The 20,397-nt window shown below is 46.3% G+C and overlaps 1 protein-coding gene across 3 annotated transcripts in view; it reads left to right on the top strand.

The window, feature by feature from the left end:
* faf (ubiquitin carboxyl-terminal hydrolase-like faf) overlaps positions 1 to 19,484 on the top strand; it is a 241,639-nt gene extending 222,155 nt beyond the window's left edge. For all 3 annotated transcript variants that reach the window (XM_084595526.1, XM_084595528.1, XM_084595527.1), the window contains 3 exons: positions 2,799 to 3,231; positions 4,512 to 4,658; positions 18,780 to 19,484. In XM_084595526.1, the coding sequence (XP_084451652.1) occupies positions 2,799 to 3,231; positions 4,512 to 4,658; positions 18,780 to 19,094 (895 nt within the window). In that variant the 3' untranslated portion in view covers positions 19,095 to 19,484. The remainder of the gene's footprint in view (positions 1 to 2,798; positions 3,232 to 4,511; positions 4,659 to 18,779) is intronic.
* The last annotated feature ends 913 nt before the right edge of the window (positions 19,485 to 20,397 follow it).

The following is a 20,397-nucleotide window of genomic DNA, read 5'->3' on the forward strand; positions in this document are numbered from 1 at the left end:
TGCTGCTCCTTGAAAATCCTTGAATTCCTAGCTTACTACATGCAAATGGTTATTAATTAAAAAAAATGCGGTTAAACGTGGTGAAAATACAAAATATTTGTATTTTCGATATCACGTTTCAGTATCTGCGTCTCAGGCGTAAAAAATCAGTTTGTGCTAATATAAGGTTGCGCGACGGTTAGCCGCATTGGAGCCACTCTCTCTGAAGCCAACTTTAGCCGATGCAATTCAATCAATTCTATCAACTCTGGCTGGACAACCATGGCACAAGTATTCCCCGAAAATGATCGAGATTACGCCAGCACTGTAAAAGAAACCTCGCTGCACAGGAAAGCTGACTGCTCACGTGTAGAGCGGTGAGTGGATTGAGTTTCTCACAGCAAGGCGGATGCTTTTTGTGGCAAATAATCTGGTGTTGCACTGTGAAGTGACTGAATAATTTTCTGAAACCGAGGGACGTATGAGAAATGTTTATAAATAGTAAATAACTAGTGTATCTTTTTTTCAATGACAATGAATTTTACCATGCGACAGAACTTTTATACACTTAACAATTAATTTAGGACTATCAGCGATTCATTTTCAGTAACGTTAAAGTGCAAACTACTAATAAGTTGCTGCAAAGACATCGTAAAAACTGTACTTGCATGGTCGCTGTCGTGTTCTGGCAAAGGAATTTGGAAGATTCTAGATTTCTTTATCATTAATTGAGCAGTGACTTGGGGTGGTTCTGTCGTTTACTTCCAAAACAGGTGCTGGATATAAAGCTATCCTGAAAGAAATGGAGTTCATAATATCATGTGACTAGAAATATGTATTTATTACTAAAGCCCGTATGAAGCTATTTTACTCCCTTGTCAGAAACAACCAGTTTGCTCGAAAGACAGCGCAGACGAAAAGGGGTTTTAATGATTGTAATGGGCTACCAGTGTACATTGATCTATGTGTACGTATTATACAATATTTAGTGTAACAGGTGCTGCAAAGATTTGTTTCTCAAACGTTTGAGCATTTCTTTAAAGTGAAATGTGCTCATTACCACTGTTACTGATGCGCAGAATCTTTCAACAGAAAAAAAAAAAATATGGGTTTAACACGCCATGCAACATAGGCTATATGACAGAGGATGTAGGGGCAGGCCTCTGTGTCATTGACCACATGTGATTGTTTAACGTGCAGCCAAATCCCACACCCGAGAAGCGCCTTTCGAAACGGCCGGGATCGAATCCCCCGTTCTCGAAATTAGCAGTCAAGTGCCTGCTTGCAAATTACGAGCGCTGCGACGGAGAACAACAACGAGATAGTAATGACAAGGACAGGCGCTTACTCTCTCGTTGTTGTTCTCCATCGCAGCGCTCGTAATTTGCAATCATGTACCAACTAGCTCAACTTTTCGTATTACTGCAGTCAAGTGCCCTACCACTGAGACCCCGCGACAGAGGTTTAACAGAAAACAAAAAGTACTCATCAACTTAATCGTAAATACAGAAGGTACAGAGTGGCTTGTTCAAACTGGATTATGCTATGCAGCAGTCTGTGGCCATGTTTCAGTAGTTGCGGTGTTCCAAACAGAAACGTGAATATACGATTTTTGAGCGTTTGCAGCTGTATTGACGGCAGCAACCTGTTTCCCTTTGACACGGTGCCTAATGACAGCAGCGCTTTGTTTGAGACAGCGCTTGTCAAAAAATCTCAAGCGCCAATGACCGCGACTGACGATGTCATTTCAGCGTGACATACTCGATATGAACAAGTTTTTTCTTTTTTTTTAATGAAGCGTGGGGTAATAGCCTGTTCATATTTCTTTTGCAGGAAGCAGATAGGTAAGCAAAAGCATACAGGAACTGCGAAACAGAGAAAAAGCACTAATGTACACGCGCACATTAAATCACTGCGGGCTGGCGCGCGACGCGAACACGCATCCACACTGGGTCAATTTCGCCGCTATGCCGCTAGGTGGAGACTCTGCTCGATCTCGAGGCCAATAGGCGAAATCTCTGGAACCTGTGATGGCAGCAAATGCGTTTTGAAGCCAACGCTGCTGACCGGGTGCTTTCTTTGATGTAAAGAATTTTCAACTTTTCTTTGCACCCTCCCCTCAAACTCCCATCGATTTTTCTTTAAAAGAAAAAGTGTTAGCGCACATTGTCGTTCCAACTGGCCAGTGACGTCATGGCATGACGCGTCATAAAACTTCAGCATCGGGGGTTTTGTATGCACACAATAGATCACGCCACGGTGGTACGCCCCTGTCATCATCATTTTGTTTCGCTCGCATATTCCAGGCTGCAGGCAAAATAAGTGTAAAAGGTGGTATGTCTCTGCTGAAGTTTTATTGTCAAGGTGGCTGCTGGTACATGCATGCCATGCACGAGGACTTTGATAGATCGAAAATGTGGCATAAAATTACTTCGTTAAAACACGGGAAAAAGACGCGGTTTTCAATGGAGCAGGGATTAGGAAATTTTAAAAAATGCGCTACATCACGAATTTTGTTATATTGAGGTTCAACTGTATTTCAAGCTAGTGAATGAGCTAGCAACTTTTGTGTATTGGACTTTTGTAATGGGTTTCGTGAGACAGGCTTTGGTTTTAATGCAGGAAAGTGTTGTTGGTAGTTTTACGGCCCTTCTCCGGTGTACATGTGTTACAAGGCACTTCAATGCAATTGCTGCAACGTATGCCATGTGTCCCACCCCCGGCATTGTTTGTGACTGTTGCCTGCCTTTGTGCCAAACTGCTAGTTCTGGTCACTGGTGTTGGCAACTGTGTAAGTGATGGCTCTTTCTGTGGTGCAGCTACGTGAAGAAGGTTATTGAGGATGCGAGCGCCTCGGAGGAGACTCTAAAGCTGCTGCAGTTCTGCTCGTGGGAGAACCCGCAGTTCTCGTCGGCCGTGCTGGGCGAGCTGCTGTGGCAGGTGGCCTACACGTACACCTATGAGCTGCGGCCGTTTGTAGATCTCCTGTTGGGGGTGCTGCTTCTGGAGGACTCTTGGCAGGTGCACCGCATCCACAATGCGCTGCGGGGCATCCCTGACGACCGCGAGGGCCTCTTTGACACCATCCAGCGCTCCAAGAACCACTACCAGAAGCGGGCCTACCAGTGCGTCAAGTGCTTGGTGGCACTGTTCGATTCGTGCCCTGCGGCTGCCCACATGCTGCACACAAGTGGCGAACTGAAGCGCAAGTGGGCCGCCGCTGTTGATTGGCTCAATGACGAGCTGGAACGGGTAAGATGGCAGCAGTGGTTTGGGCACTATGCAAGTTCTGAGCATTCTCTTCTTGATGGTGTGGCACCCAACCTTCTTGTGGACATACATGCCACTGGGCAAAATTGCCATATCTTTCTGAGCCAATTTTATCATAGGGAGAATGTTCATCCTTTTTTTGTTGATGGTGTTCTTACCTCTAGATGTTTTTGTTTTAGTCTTGCAAAGTGTAAACAACGAGTTGGCAACCCTTTTAAAATTGACTGAGAGTCTTGCTTTTGTCATTTCCACAAGATTCTGTGCGTCACCGTGAGTGTTAGACATGCTGTGTACTGTGCCAGCAAGCAACAAGTGATTCTGCTGACTTGTGCATGCTGCACACAATTCCCAGCAGTTTATATCACGCAAAATGACCGAGTTTGTTTTACAGTGCTTTGCTGGCTGGGTGGGCCGAGAGGGGAGACATGCAGGAATAAGTGGGAGCCGTCAGCATTCTCTGCTTCTGTTTTACGAGTAACACTAGCACTGTGGTTTTATAACAGCAGTTGGAAACAAGGCACAGAATGTGCAGTGCCTGTCTAAACCAGTCTGACTGCATATATAATTTTTTAAACATGCTGGCACCCTCAGCCGCAACGAGTTGGGCTGTCACGACAATTATGCTCACTCTTACCTTTTATGGAGCTCAGAGTACAAATTCTGATCATCTGCATGAAATATTGAAGCCTGAAAAGTCACTCTGAAAGCTGACAATTTTGGTTCTTCAACTACAAGGCAGAACGCAGCCAGAAAGCTGTGTTTTTTAACACAGTAACTGGGGTGCAAGACGCTACTCGTGCTTCAGCTTCTAGTGAAGCTAAAATGATGTCATTACTTTCCAGCCTCTCCCCCACTGCGGTAGCTCAGCAGTTAGGGTATCAGATAGCTGTTCCCAAAGAAACGGGATTGATCCCAGCCATCGTGGCCTTGTTTCAATAGAGGCAAAAATGCAATGCACCCATGTACTGTTGAATGTCAATGCATCTTAAAGAACCCTAGGTAGTCAAAATGTCCTGATTATTTTATTATGGCATCTCTGAAAGCCAATGTCGCTTTGGAATAGTAAGCCCCATGATCCAAAGCAAACTAAACCAAACGTTCTACATCCAGCATACTGAGCAAAAATTTGCCTGCACTTAAGTACGCCCTTGTTTGACTGCCAGCCAGCAGCATGGAATGGGCTTGTGGTGCATGGAACATTGTGTGTAGTAGTTTTCTGTTGAATGCAAGATCTCACCAACTCATCCCCGCTTCTGTTCCAGCGTCCATACGGGGCTGGCAGTCAGTATGGCTACAGCCAGTGGTCACCCCCAGCCCAATCCAACGAGACGTCTAATGGCTACTTCTTGGAGCGATCTCACAGTGCCCGACTCACTTTGTCACGGGCCATCCAGCTCTGCCCTGAAGAGGTTAGCACACCGCTCCTTTTAGGGGGCCTGGTTATTCTTCATGGGTGTGGGAAGATGTGAATCTGAATGCATTACGCCACCCTTTTCGGAGTGGAACTACAGTAGCTGTGATGCTTCTTCAAAAAGGTGTCATCACGTTTTGAGCATGCAATTGCAGCATACCGGAAGGAGCACATGACTGCAGGTGAGGGATCTAAGCACAGGTGTTAGAACACCATGACAGCGTCCCATAAATGAAATAAAATGACATGCAAAGTAGCATGCAAAACAGCGCAACTGTCTGATGAATGGGCCTTATTGCAGCCGCGGGATGGCAGGAGCCTAAGGAAAGCGAAACCGAAACTATGTAACTGAGCTTTACTTCTGAAATGGAGAGCTGGTTGTCATCGTGCTTGCCATAGACTGTGCCAGTGTTTATCTGCAAGAAGCTTGCTTACAGCAAGACTACCTCAGACCTCACTCAGGTTGGTCTTGAGTGCTGCCCAGCTGGGAATATCTTACTTGCAGTCATGGGCAGTATCGAAGATACATGTATCTTCATATTATCTTTAAATACATTTTGTGTATCGGTATCAGGTATCGAGTGCTGAAAATGAAAGTATCGAAGTATTGGTATCGAAAATACATTTTTGGTGCATCGTGTATTTTAACGATACTCGATACTCCGCAAAATATTGAAGCCACTGTGTGTCAGATATTTGGTTGACGGCGCTCGCTCAGGCGCTAGTACAAGCCGGGACGCATCTTTGCTTGCAGTTCATCCTGATTTCCCTCCTGCTCGAAGTTTCCTTCAAACGCCCCATCTTCTTAGCCTTCATCTATCCATATTTACTTTCTTTAAGGGGGGACGCGACTTTTGAAAACCGAAAACCGAAATGCCGCGGGGGAATCCTGAATGCCGATTGTCGCGGCTTGCAGAGCACAGGATCGACGGATCTACGGATCTCAGCATGTGGAAAGGAGTCTACGGCACCAAGGCGTTCGCTGTAGCCGATAGGCTAGTCGCACAGATGTTCGTTGTAGCCGAGACAGCGCCATAGCCCTAATGTATATTTTGACGGTCGCACCGGACTTGTTTGTGATAAGCGAGTGTTCGTCTTAAGTGGGGCCATTATAAGTGGGCTCGACTGTACCTGAATATATTTTTGAGGGCAAGGCAGCCCATGGATTCAAAATATTATGTCTGGAATTTGTCATAATTAATTTGGTTAATCAACATAGGTCTAATTGATAACAAAAAATCCAGTGCTATGCTATTTTTCAGCAAGAAAATTTAGAAAAAGGGCTTTGTCTTGCCCTGAGGAACCTATCTAGGAATCAGCATGACAAATTGCACAATGCCAGTGCCTTTCGCAATCTCTCCAGGCTTGATATAAAGGACCTATTCGAACCAATTTGATATGCTTCTGTAACTTGAGAACTAGCGTGCACAATTCTACGAAACTTGGTGGTTTTTCATTTGTTAATGTCATGAGCCTGTTCTGAAAATTACATCATGATAACTTGAGAAACAAAAAAGTTATTGTTCTCTCAACCTTTCAGAGCCGTTTTCTCAGAATCAATTTTTTGCACGGTGTGGCTGCTAGGGAAAGCCATAGCTCAAGAACCGCTTATTGGATTTTCATGAAGTTTTTTTTTGTTACATACCTAAGTAAATTTCTGAGGGCAAGACAATTTCTTTTTTTCTTTTTTTCAATACTTCATGTGTAATTAGGGGCAGTCAATTAAAATATTGTTAAGTCAGGTGTAAATTTTAACACTAAATTTGGGGCTGTACTAAAATTTTTCAGAGAGGAAATTTGGAAAAAGGGAATTGTCTTGCCCTGGGGAAACTATCCAGGAATGACCATAACAAATTTCACACTGCTAGCACATTTTGCAAATTCTCCAGGCCCGCCTTTAGGGTCCTATGTAAACTATCTTGATATACTCTTCTTACTTGAGAATCGATGAGCCCAGCTCCATGAAACTTGGTAGTTCTTCAAATGTGTGTACTATGAGCATACTCTGAAAATTTCATTCGAATACCTCAAGAAATAAAAAAGTTAGTGTTCAAGGGTAGCCTCCCCCCTTAAAACTGAAGGAGCAATTGCAAGTAGGCGTTCATGAGGTTGTCTACTTGTGAGCACCGAGTGCGTACCACGAAGCCGCTAAGCCGTTAATAGATACACCAAAACAAAGAACAAAATCGGCAAAGAAACACCAAAGAAGATAACAGACAGGGAGTAGGGACCACACGCACTTCATCTCTAGCTGCTCTCCCATCCTTTGCAATCTGCCCCCTTGTCCGTCTCTGAGGCAAGTGATTTTTGTCGAGCAGCATGCTCAGTGTGCTGACGAACTCAGTAACTTAAGCCGTGTTCAGACTACGTGCGCATCCGTCGTAACTATCGTATTTATCGCAGTGCGCATAGCGGCTGGAACTCCCGTTTACGTAGCTTGCGACCGCGCATGTTCACACTGGGGCTTTCGGTAAGATGCGTTCTTTACAACCGGCCAATCACCGCTCTCAACATGGCGCCGGTTAGCGAGCGGCTGATAGCGGAGGTCTGGGCTCTTCAAACTCAAAATGAGATGTGAAAGAAAAGACTGGACACACAAATAAAATACGAAAAAGAACAATGGGTATATTAACAATTAACCACTCGATTACAAATACACTTCGTTTCGCACACGCACGTTCGCACACAGTTTTCAAACGTCCGCTCAGCGTGCTGACGCACCACTCACTCCGCACATTTCTTCACGCGCCACGCTCGACGTACCGCGCACTCCTGCTCGGTGTCCCGTGATCGCACTCTCTCGCACCAAAACAGGCGTACGGTCCGCCTGCATCCAGCTGCTTGCAATTTTACCAGTGCCCCGGAGCGATCTTGGAGACGAGCCGGGGTGGTGACTCAAAGGCCGTACTACTGACACCAAACAATGAGCCGGGGCGCGCGGCAGACACGGAAACGTCCGCAGAACCTCGTCCTGCCTCAGAAAATGCTGTTTTCTTTTTCTCTTTTACGGTGAGCTTCTTTCAAACTTCGACGAGTCCGCACCAGCTCCGTTCTGCGGCCTGACCGCAACGTCGCCCCGCATCGGCCTTTCGCTGCCGGCCAACTGTTTCCTCACTTGTTAACGGAGTCGATGGGCTGCGAGAATGCACGGGGATGAAGCGGGCATCCCCCGCCTCCATAACCTCACTTTTCTAAACTAGAGAAAACATTTGCTTGTTGAGAGCTTGTTCGCACATGAAAAAACGGATTGATAAACCACTTACTACTTTGACTCAGCGCACTGGCAATTTGCAGCTAGGCATCGTGTTGCACTTCTCTCTGTGCGATTTCAGCTACTCGTAGTAGAGAGCCGGCCTCTGCCGAACTTTTTTTATGAGGGGCTGATAATTCCACAGCGAAGATTCCGCACTGCACATGATCAAGCTGCGGACAGACACAATCACCGACACAGACACAAACACCGACACAACACATCACTGGAGTGTCGAGGCACTGTAGCAAAGTAGGAGCGTTGGATGATGTCGCCTACAAGGGTTTGCGCGCGAAGTCTGGGAGGACCGGAAGCTCCGTGGCCGGAAAAGGAAAACCGAAACGGCTGTGCGCATTGGTCGCGCGTAACAGACGTATCTGTGCTAGTCGTAAAAGTCGCGGGTCCTCCGACATTTACGCCTACGCTGGCTGCGTACGTTGCGCATTTTACGCTCAATACGACAGCAGTCTGAACAGACACGTTACGTTTTTTGCGCTTACGCTTACGATCCTTACGAACGATACGTGCGTTGCGCACGTAGTCTGAACGCGGCTTTATGCATGACCCTAGCTCTCCACGCCCTTGAGCTCCGCTTGTCGGCTTTGCTTGGCGGCAAGAACATGAGCGTCTAAAGCCTCAGTCGGGCACGATGCAGTCGCCATTCTTGTAGTTTACAACGTTTGATTTGAAACAAATACCTTTCTTTGTAACTGCGTCGGGAAGAGGCTTCCGCTAGGCTTTGTCTGTGAAAACTATTACATTTAAATATTAATACTTAAATGCATGACGTGAAAGCTATGTAACAACACTTTTACAGCACATAAATTTGAATAACAAATACATGGTCAAAAAAATTTTTTGCCAAAAACATTTCAGAGAAACGTGAATAAAACTTGTGAAGATACCCTTGTGTCATAAAGCAGTAAACTAATAAATCGTTTTTGAAATATGCGAATTGATTGATGTCATATTAGCCTCTCTCTCTCCTAAAAAGAACAATTCTTTCTTTTTTCTAAACCAGACTAAGTTATCAAGAGACGCTAGTGAATCTTGACTTTGTTAACTACCTTCGTGATTCTGAAGTCGACGCGGCTATGCTTCACTCTTATATTCTGGTAAAGGCCCCTTCATCAAATGTAACAGTACAGCGTGCTCGACTAATTATATAGAGAGGCTTTTCTTATTTGACTCGCTTACAGAACGGCCATATGGGAAGGGGGGTCTATTTTGGAACTAATAAAAACGTTCAGCCATTTTATTTTTGTTATCCTCTAGCGTTTAATACAGAATGCAAGAAAAGTCTGCTATCGCACTAATATCAAAATAACTGCTCAGTTTCCCAAGCGCACGCAGCACTGAGCTTTATAGCAAAGAGAAAACGGATTGGGCCATCGGGTAACTAACGTGTATGATACAGCTAGCATTGCCATATCAGCTGCCATGGTCATTTTGAAGGACCAAGACAAGATTTTCAAACTTCAGGGAACATTGACAGTGGAGCACCAGAATAAGAGACCAGCATAGCAGGCTTCTCAATCCGAACAGCCCACAGCTTTACAGCGTTGCTATGCACTGTAAGGTCATATCAAACAGTGTTTTTTTTTTCGCATGGGCAAAGTCCGTACTTTTCATATTTCAGTGCAGTCACATACCTGATGAGGTGTTGCACAAAGAGGAAGGTGTATGTGCTGTAATGGTGTAACGTAGTGCTTGGTCGTGTGGACTGCACGCGGCAGAATATAACCTTTTTTTTTGCCTTCAAATAAATCAACTTTGAAGTTAGTGCAACATTTTCATTTGAGATTTTGCTTGTTTATACTCGTGGGTACTGACAAGATACATTATTTTCATACCCAGGTTTGACCGCTGCCTTATACAGTAAAATATCTCAATAATTTGGATCACAAGGGACCAGCAAAAATATTTGAGTTAATCGAATTCCGAATTATCGAATTTACCATAAAAACAACAATAAAATGTACCGGATATACACATACCTTTATTTCATGAAAAACTGCATTATTTTTGTTTGTTTCTTCATCGGAATTTGCACAATAATTTTTTTCAGTCCCATCAAGTTGTGGTGCGCACGCTCATTGTCGCGTGATCCAGCGCAAAATTCCCCCAGTACAGCGAGAGCCTCAGCGGACTCCTGCACAGTGCGACATCATGCCAGCGGCTGCTCATGACTTTCATCGCCAGAACAATTTCCGTCTTCATTGATAACTTCTGATAATACCGTATTTACTCGAATCTAACGCGCACCTTTTTTCCAATATATCGTGTCCAAAAATTGGGTGCGCGTTAGAATCGAGTACGACCCTAAATCTCCGATATCATATCGCCATCGGCATTTCAAAATGGCCGCCTGGTACGCACTTCGAGCCTACTAGCTGGTCTAGCTGTCTATGCCTAGCTGCAGTAGCGTCCTTCGTGTGCTTTGGTACATGTGCTTTGGTTAGCCTACCCGTTTTCTGCGATTGACCGACCAGTATGGACGTGCCGACAGCGAAGATTCGTCGAGTTCATCATGATGCCGCATTTAAAAGGAAAGTCGTGCGTGCAGAGACGGACGGAAATCGGGCCGCATCACGCGCATTAGGAGTTCCGGAAACATGCGTGCGGGACTGGCGCAAGCAGAAGGAAAAGATTTTCGGCAGCAAGGCTACACGAAAAAGTTTCAGTGGACCGAAGCAGGGCCGGTTCTCCGAAATAGAAGAGCGGCTCGCAGAATATGTTCTAGAGCTGCGAGCGGCGCAGCGGCCAGTGACGACGGACCGGCTCAAAGCCCGGGCGATGCAGCTAGCCCTACAAACAGGGCTAACGCGAAGCGACTTTAAAGCGAGCAGGTGCTGGCTGTCAAATTTTATGAAGAGAAAAGGCTTTTCTCTTCGAAGGCGGACAGGGATATGCCAGAAGTTGCCTGAAGAGTACGAAGAAAAGCTGCACAGTTTTCAGTGGTTCGTTCTGAGTTTGCGCCGCAAGTACGGCTACCACCTCGGCCAGCTTGGAAATGCCGATCAGACACCGCTCTACTTTGACATGCCTGCCACCACAACCGTTGAAAAGAAGGGTGCGAAGCAAGTGCGCATGTTGTCTTCCGGCCACGAAAAAACACGCGTGACCGCAATGCTTTGTTGCACCGCGGATGGACACAAGCTGCCCCCGTATCTCATATTCAGGCGCAAGACACTCCCGGAAATCGTGTTTCCGAGTGGCGTGATTGTGCGCGCCAATGAAAAAGGTTGAATGACAACGGACTTGGTCGCCGACTGGATCGATCACGTCTGGCGCAAGAGACCCGGCGGCAGTTTGGGCCTGCGTGCGATGCTTGTGCTCGACGCTTTCAAGTGCCATCTCGACCAACGCATCAAGGACAAGCTCGCTGCGTGCAACACCGACCTTGTCGTGATACCCGGTGGCATGACATCGCAGCTCCAGCCGCTCGATGTTTGCTTGAACAAGCCAGTGAAAGATAGGATTCGGGCACTCTACACCGAATGGCTTGTGAGTGGCTGCCATGAATTCATTCCCAGCAACAGAATGAAGCGTGCCTCGCTGCAAGAGTTCACTGGATGGGCGAAAGATGCGTGGTGCACGATACCGTCTGCCATGGTCATCAAGGCCTTTAAAAAATATGGTATATCGAATGCCATGGACGGCACCGAGGATGAGATGCTTTGGTCCATCAACAGTGACAAGGAGTTGTCTGACAGCGACGACGAGTGAACCTTGTGCCGGCATAGTGACAATCTTGGCAAGATAAGCCGTTTCCTTTTGTGTGTGTGTTTTTTAGTGCACCGAGATTAAATCTTTGCTTTTCCAAACGAGACAAAGTTGTATTGCTGTATGAAAGCGTGAGGTGCGCGATACTTTTTTCGCAAAGAACGGGTGCACGTTACAATCGGAGCTTTTTTTTTTTCGGGGGTGGGGGTCACGAAAAACGGGTGCGCGTTACAATCGAGGGCGCGTTAGGTTCGAGTAAATACGGTATGTCGTCATCGGCCAGCATGTCAGCAACGGCAGCATCGTCGTCGTTTCACTGGAGTGGCGATCACCATCGTGAAGCGCAACGCCAGCGGCAACAGGCCCCAAACACAGTCGAACAGAGCAACGGGCGCTTATTTTCATGATTCGCGCGCTGTTACTGTCGCATCACAAACAATCGGGACAAAGAAATCAGGCATGCAGTCAGTGCAACCATCGCACACGGGACAGCAGTAGTAGTCATTTGACAGCAAAATACAGTCGAACCCAGACATATCGGACTCAAAAGGGATCGCGAAATAGCTCGATACAGTCAAACCTCACTATAACGAACACGGATACAGCAGAATCTCGATGATACGATTACGGCTGGTACGAATTTCGGGATGATACGAGTTTTAAGAATGCTTTGAATGGACTACATTGTATAGAATATGTTAAAATTCGGGGTGATACGAAGAATTTCTGAGCCCGCCGCGGTTGATACGAACGTGCAAACCAGTCGTGCATGCGAGCGGGCGCCGGTGCGGCTGGCCTCAAGAGGGTAACATAATCGACGCGGCCGCCGCTAACTCCTCTCCCCCCCCCCCCCCCCCCCCCCCCCCCGCCGCGAATGATACGAACGAACGTTGTACAAACGCACAAAGCCACCAAGCAGCTCAGCGCAAGAGCTCACAGGGGGAGAGGGTACCCACCGCGGCCGCTGCCTCTCCTCTCCAACCCCCCTCACCCCACTAGCCACCCTACCCCCACCTCCCTTTCATAGCAAACCGACGAGCACTAGACAAGGACGGCCAAGGCGAGGCACGTGCCCAGTCGTGTACGTCACTCATTCGCTGGCAGCTCATTGGTCTATCAAAAAGTTGTCTCGCCGGCTGTTCCCAGGAGGCCTGTGACGCTGGCTGCCCCTGCAGTAGTTCACCTTGGTAGTTCTCCGTTCGCCGCTTCTTTCTGTCGTTTGCTGTGACGTGAAGTGCCCAAACGTTAAAAAGACGCAAGCATTCGCTGCTGCCAAAATGTCGCTAAAGCGTAAAGCCCTTTCTTTTAAGTAAAAGCTTGAAGTGCTGAAGAGGGTTGACAAAAACCCTAAAAAGAAGCATGTCGACTTAGCAAAAGAGGGTTGGCACCGTCGACGCTCTGCACCATTGTTGGGCAGCGAGATACCATCTTGAAGAATGTGCAGCACTACGATGCGAACGGGAAGCAGGCTAAAACAGCGACCCATGTCAAGCTGGAAGAGGTTCTGCTGACTTGGTTCCGCGAAGTGACTGCGGCCGGCGTCAACGTGGACGGCACGGTGCTATGTGAAAAAGCCGACAGCGTCGCGCTTTTGCTTGGAATTGAAAATTTCCAAATGTCTGGGGGATGGCAGCACCGGTTTAAGGAGTGGCACGGACTTTTCTACCGGGTCGTCTCAGGTGAAGGCAAGAAAGTGGACCAGTCAGCTGTAGATGAGTGGCTGAACACGCTGCTGGCGCCGATTTCGGAGTACGCGCCACGCGACATATTTAGGCCTCTTTTTCAACGTTCAACCGGAAAGAAGTTTGTGCATAAAAGGCCAGGCATGCCAGGGCGGCCAGAAAAGCTGCAACTGGATCCGAGATGGATGGATCCGAGCTGGATGGATCCGAGAAACTCCAGCTTAATGTCATCGGTAAGTCGAAGAAACCGAGGTGTTTCCGATCGTCGGAGCGTTTGCCTCTTTTACAAAGGTAACCAAAAGGCGTGGATGACTGGAGATTTTTTCCGCGAGTTCTTGACAAGCCTTGATCCAAAAATGGCGTCAAGAAACCGGAAAATTTTGCTTTTCGTGGACCAGTGCTCTGCCCACTTAAAGGAAATGACATTCAGTAACTTGAAAGTCGGGTTCCTGCCGGCGAACACTACCAGCCATCTTCAGCTACTGGACGCTGGGATAATTAGAAATGTGAAACATCATTTCAAAAGACTTCATTTCAAAATACCTTAAAGAAGCAAACTTGCGGATCAGTCTCTTAGATGCTTTGCACTTTCTAGCCATGTCGTGGGATAGTGTAACTTCGGACACAATCTCGAACTGCTTTAGAAAGTGCAGATTTGCCATCGGACTTGATGCGGCTTCGGCAGAAGATTGTCAAGAGCCAGATGAAGACCTCACGATTGATGGCTGGGACAATCTGGAAACTGAAGCTTCGGCTCGGGACTTCGTTACCGCGGACGACAACGTCGCGACCTGTGGGCTGAGGTCTATTGAAGACTTGGTCAACGAAGCGAATGATTGCGAAAGTGAGCCTGACAGCGATGGTGACGCTGACGACAAGTGTGATCAGCCGCCGTCAACGGTAGATACTCTTCATGCTTTGGACGTTCTGCGCCGCACCGTAAATGCCGGCAGCGTGAGCGCCGAAACCGCAGCACGGTTTTATGCCTGTCAGGCGGAGCTTGTCTGCGACATCAACAGCAAAAAAGTGCAGACAAGCATTACGGACTTTTTCAGCCGCAAGTAGTTCGCCATAATAAAGTTTGGTTCATTTTCAATTCATTCCCATGTGGAAGTTGACTTGTTTTGGATCATACGAATTCAGGATGATACGAATGTTTTGCGTGCTCCCTTGGAATTCGTATCATCGAGATTCTACTGTATAGCGATTTATTGGATAAAATGAATTAAAATCAAAGTTTGTTTGGTCTATGGTTTATTTCTATGGGGGTTCTTTTATAACGAAAGAAAATTTTCAAAATTTGGTGCTAGAGCGGTTATAACGAAGCAGTTTTTTGCATTAAAACGGCAAAAAATGTGTAAAGGAAGCGGAAAAAAACATCAAGAAACGCAATTTTTGAATTAATCCAATATAGGGGAATAGGCGCGGCGCTGCCCTAAACCAGCCGTCGCCGAACTGTCCCCTCTCATTCCTTCCGCGCGTGGCTTGAAAACGTCGTGCGGCAAACGGCCGAGGGTGATGCGATCGTCTTTGGGGAAGGCGCACCGTCCAATGCGTGGTGCGGAGTTCGATATATGATACAACCGGTGAAATTTAGTTCGATATATGATGCAGCTTTCCTATACTTTTACATGGGATTTTCAAGGGGATATTCTGTGAGTTCAATATAACCAAAATTCGAATTATCCGGTTCGACTGTACAGTGTCGCCACCCTGGCGTCGACGATGATGTGACTCCTCCCTTTGAAGCGCGTGGTCACCGGCGCCACCTAGCCACTGCTCACATGATCCGCTATCTCCACCACATTTCGTGCCCTTCAGCATTTTTTTTCTCATTTTTTTGCCGCTTTTTTTTGTTTTTGCCGAGCAGTGCAGACCGACTTGCCTCGTGTAGGCTTCCTTTGTCCCGCCCATTGTGGATGCACATCCATGCTGTATCGCACGGTAACACAGGAAAGTCGGTAGCCGTTATCCTCGGAGTTCTTCGAGTTAACCTATGTGCAGGTAAATGCCTCTGAGATAATGAGTGTCTGCCGCTATACACACAGTCTTGCCGGGCCCGCTCAGCGAGTCTGAGTTAATCGAATTTCTGAGTTAATGAGATCCGGATAAACGAGGTTTTACTGTAACAGCAGACTTTTCATTGCAACATTTCAAAATAACGAACAATTTTTTTGCAGCCCCACATGATTCGTTATATCGAGATTTGACTGTAGCACAGATTACCAACATCGATCATATAGAAGGTAATGTTTGCTGGCTTTGCGGCGGCGTCCCGTTTCTTATGAGCACTCATGCATTTATAAGGGGGCAGCCACTCCTCTGCATTAGAGCCTATGGTAAAACTAAAAATAGCGGAATCATGCTGCTGTCTTTCACCAGGACAGGTGGTAGCAGATAGAAGTTGAAATGAAGGTTGGGGTCTGGTCTCTGGTATCGTAAATGTAGTACGCAATGCTCGGCTGCTGAGCTCCAGACTGAAGAAAAGGTCGTAATAAATGTCGTGGAGAATCAAGGTCATGTTGATGGCTTTTTGTTGATGGTTCTTTGATTGCAATGTCCTGCAATCATCCAGTGTTTACAAGCGCTCACACAAGAGTCAGCCTAGTCAATCACTCGTCGTCTTGGGCTTTGCTGAGAGCCGCTCGTGCTTTTGGAGCCAACTGTCTTTCATACACACCAACCGTTTGGCTATGTACAATAGCGCTTAGCCCTTATGAAGCGTACCTTTTACCAAAGGCGAAGGGCTCGCTTTATCAAGTTTCGCTTACTTGCATACTTGCTCTGAAATGGGTCATCGGCCTGAGGCCATCTCGTGTGCTGAGTGGCCAATTCTCTGGCAGTTACCTGGTATAAATGTGCATTCCGAAAAGAAAATCTTGTGTATTTGGTCAGTGAAGCAAAATAAGAGAGCAAGTTGTCACCTGTATGGTAATGGGCAGCACTGTGTGTGCATATTCACTGTGCTCGCAATGCAGAGGCGTAGTTAAATTAAAAATGCAAAAAAAAAAAAGGAAAGTTCCTTTGTGATGTAGTCAACCTTTTGGGGAAGCAGATCCCAGTGAAGCTGGGCTGGCTATATATTAGGTGGCTATTTACTGCTTGTTTGCGGGGAAATACCAGAGACGCCTGATGCGTATTTGCGTTCGCTTCTCATAGAGGGCAGCAGCATCATCAAAATTCTCACTACAGTCAAATCTCGTTACTATGAACGGCACATTAACAAATTTTTCAAGTCAACAAACTGGTCCCCAACTGACTCAATGTTTTCAATGTAAAAATATTTCAGAACTACGAATTTCAATATAGCCATATTTCAGATTAGCGTAGGTTATTTATTTTTTCTCCTGTAATCAAGGAACATCAGTACTACGAATTAGGCTAAAATTAACAGCGCCGCAATGCTCACGTGAAACAGGATGAAGATGAGGTCTTATTGAATTCTTATTTATTGCACATAAACAACGTCCGTTGTTTCATTGCTCGGCAGAAAAAACAAGTTTTTTCAAATAAGGCAGCTTTGAAGTTAGCGCAATATTTTCATTTGAGATTTTGCTTGGTTACACATGTGTCTACTGTCAAGGTATGCCATTTTCATACCTCACTTTGGCCACTGGCTTTAAATTGCAAGTTTTTCACTGCAACAATATTTCAAAATAACGAACAATCTTAGGCAAGGCAGTCCACCACAATTCCTTACTGTACTATGCAACGGGGCTGCAGGCCACAGTAGAATAGAGCAGCAAGAGTGAGAAAAAACAAACTAGAAATTGCAACTGCAAACTTCATCTTTCCTTACAACATACAAGCAGGGGTGACTAGTCTCTCAGATGCACTTTTAAAAACAACTGCTAAGCTGCTTTCATTGGCACCCTACATGTGATGCATGGGGTGTATAAACAGCATAAAATGAACTGCTGGGTTAGCTGCTAGGTCATTTTGAACCTTGCAGTGTAGTAAAGCACTGTGTGCTCATTGACTTGTGCCGTGTCCTCCATTGTGATTTAAGGTTCAGAAACATCTACTTCCAGTTTTATTGCCTTGTGCTTCAGCCATTTCACAGACCACGTGTAGGGTTCATGTACTATGTTAGAGGTGTTGGAAACAATGGGGCATGGTTTTAGTGTCTAAGGGATTTGGCATATTTCAAATGAGCAAACAAGTGAAGTGTTGCACAGTGCCATGTGAGGGCCCAGATGGGTTAAAAACATGCTGCTGCATGTACAATTTTCCCAGGTACAAAAACGTGTGCCTTGACGGTACGTTAGAAGCTTTCGTGAAGCTAGTTGGGCACCTTTCCATAGCAAGTGGTGTGGGCGTGGCTGGTTGCCACTCAGTTTTCGCTGTGCACTACTGGGCCCTTAGTGGGCGTCTGCTCTTTTGTAAGCTGATGCTAATACTACATCCACCTGCTATTGTGCCATTGTGCACTTTTATAAGAGCTAACTTAAAACCATCAGGATTGTTGTTATCAAAGAACCAATAGAAGTCCTAAAATTTCATTAAAATTGGTATTGTTCTTTGACAGGTGTATATATACATATATATACCGTATACACGCGTGTAATGGCCGCACGCATGTAATGGCCGCACCCCGAACTTTAGAAAGAAAATTGGGAAAAAAAATCTTTTAAGAAATTTTCAGAGTAAAAGCCGCACTATGAGTTTCAGGAAATTGGGCAGTGCCGTCTACTGTGAGGTGCAAGAAATACGGAACGTTTTGTGGTTACTGCCGCCAGGTGGGGCCCAAAACTCAAGTGAAATCAAAATGAAGCGTAAGGTTAGAAGTAGAATTGCCAATAAGAATTAAGAACAAAATATTTGAGGGAAAAAAAAGTCGAGCATGGGGGCAGCGGCCACCACCTCCGTTACAAAGGGGGCACTCCTAGCCGCAGCGATGCCCGCCCGTTACAAAGGGTGAGATCAGCAAATCCAATCCAATCCAATCGAAGTCTGTTGGCTCCTCCATTTTACAGCCATTTCCTCGATCGCCCGAAGCATATCACGTGCGATCTCGCAATCGGAACGCATCGCTGCCCTGATTTGTTCTGCGCTCGTGAGGAAGATGACAATGAGGAGTGATGTTTTGGATACAAGATGAGCCTGAAATCCCAACAAGTTTAGCGGAGGAGGGCGAGGAGTTTTTTGACAATAATAAAGGCAGGTACCACCGCAAATAATTTTTTTCGCTGTCTTTTTTCTCATGTAATTCCGCACCCCCTGATTTTCACCCCAATCTCGGAAAAAAAAGTGCGGCCATTACACACGTGTATACGATATATGTGTGTGTGTTCTTGAATCAGTGATGCTAAGGAGTTGCCTCAATTTGCACTAGCTACCTGTTGCAGCTGAAAGATACCAGTGAAAATATGAGTGAATGGACTAGGAACCTTGAGGGAATGTTTCTGAGAAACAGTTGAAATTCAACAGAAATGGGGTGCTTGGCATTGACCTTTTGCAGGAGCCTGAAGAGCATGAGCTGCCAGAGGACGCGGAGGGGAGTGGTAGCTCCTCGGTGGGTGGCGCGCCAGCGGTTGCGGTGCCTTCGGCTGCAGGAGCCCCGCACCACGCCTTTGCTGCACCAGTCGGCGGTGGCAGCCCCGCGGGCAGTGGTGGTGGGGCAGCCCCTTTTCCACCGCCCAACCCGAGCCTCCTGCGCTACCTGGAGCAGGTGGAGCAGAACAAGGAGTGCACCTCAACGACGACGTCTGCGCCTGGCGGTGCGCCCCTGGAGCCTCTGCCGCGGAGACCTTCGTCGGCCGCTGACGACACCTGAGCGCGTCGTGCACACACGAAGCAGGAATATTGTTATTTTTTTAGACGCCGACTCTTTGTAGCTGGACAGTGTGTTCCTTTACTTTCTGGCGCACGCTTTCTTGGAGGGGTGGACTTGGTGATGCCCCCTCCCGCCGCCGCCGCTACTGGGCTCCTTGTGTTCTTTTCTTATTTTTTTTTTACGAACAGTTCTGTTGACGCTAGGCAAAACCCATTGGTGTGACTGACTGCGAGTTGGGCCCTCGTGTGCACCACCTAATGTGATAGAGCGACAAAGGAGTGGCCGCGGTGTGACAGCAAAGACAAGACCTCTCGAGTTTGGCTGGATTGACTCGCCTTCTGCTCGCCTGTTTTTCGTCTTGTTTCTGAATAAAAGTGAAGAAAATTGTTATTTACGTCCGCTAAACAGTGCAGAGTACTTTGAAGCATCGTATAAAGTGGAGGTATGATGTCAGTGAAAGCTGAAAAAAACAACAGTGACCTGTTTGTACATTTTCGAGCTTCTTGAATCTTGTCAGTACTTCGCAGTCTTTGAAGACTGCAGAGCAATGCATGATGGTAGGCAAGGTGATACAGTCTGTCTACTTCTAGTCACTACAAGCCAAGGGTGTAAGCAGTGGGGTTTGATATCGTAACACCCCCCGAAATTTTCTGAGCACTGCATTTCTCTCTCCGCCTTTTAGTCTTTCTTTTTTTTTCTATTTTCACGTTAACCACCAGTATATCAACGCCCTCTGAAAAATGTTTGGTTATGCCACTGCTACAAGCTTGTGAGAGTTATCCAGAGGGCTGAAGATAGAACAGTTAGGTTGAAAACTTACAACTTAGCATAAGATGCAACTTAATATGACTGCTATTTGTAGCAGCACTGTAAGCCCTGCATTGTTTACCATTCGCTACAAGAACCCAATTAGCTTTTTGATGTTAGACTGCATTAAACAAGCCAGATGTGCCGAATTCTTGTTTTTATGATGTCTCATGATAAATTATTTGTTCAGGGAACAAGAAGAGCTTTAACAACTGGCTGTTTTTTTGTTGCAAAAGCATTCTGCATAGTTGTCGCATATTTTGGTCGAACTTCATTCCAGCTTTGAAGAGTACCCTGCCATAGTAGCCTACAATGCCTTGTTAAGTTGCCTGGAAATTTCCAAAGAGTGGTAGGATAGAGAATTCATATGAAGAAAGCTGAAGTGACATTGAACATACAGTGATATCTCGGTGATACGAATTCACGAAATTTCTTGGCTGGAGTGCATTGTGTACAATGCGCAAAATCTCTGATGTTTCGAACACTCTCCCACGCC

The sequence above is a fragment of the Amblyomma maculatum genome, chromosome 2 (assembly GCF_055883805.1).
Source record: "Amblyomma maculatum isolate TAMU_Amacu chromosome 2, ASM5588380v1, whole genome shotgun sequence".
Taxonomy (NCBI): Eukaryota; Metazoa; Arthropoda; class Arachnida; order Ixodida; family Ixodidae; genus Amblyomma; species Amblyomma maculatum.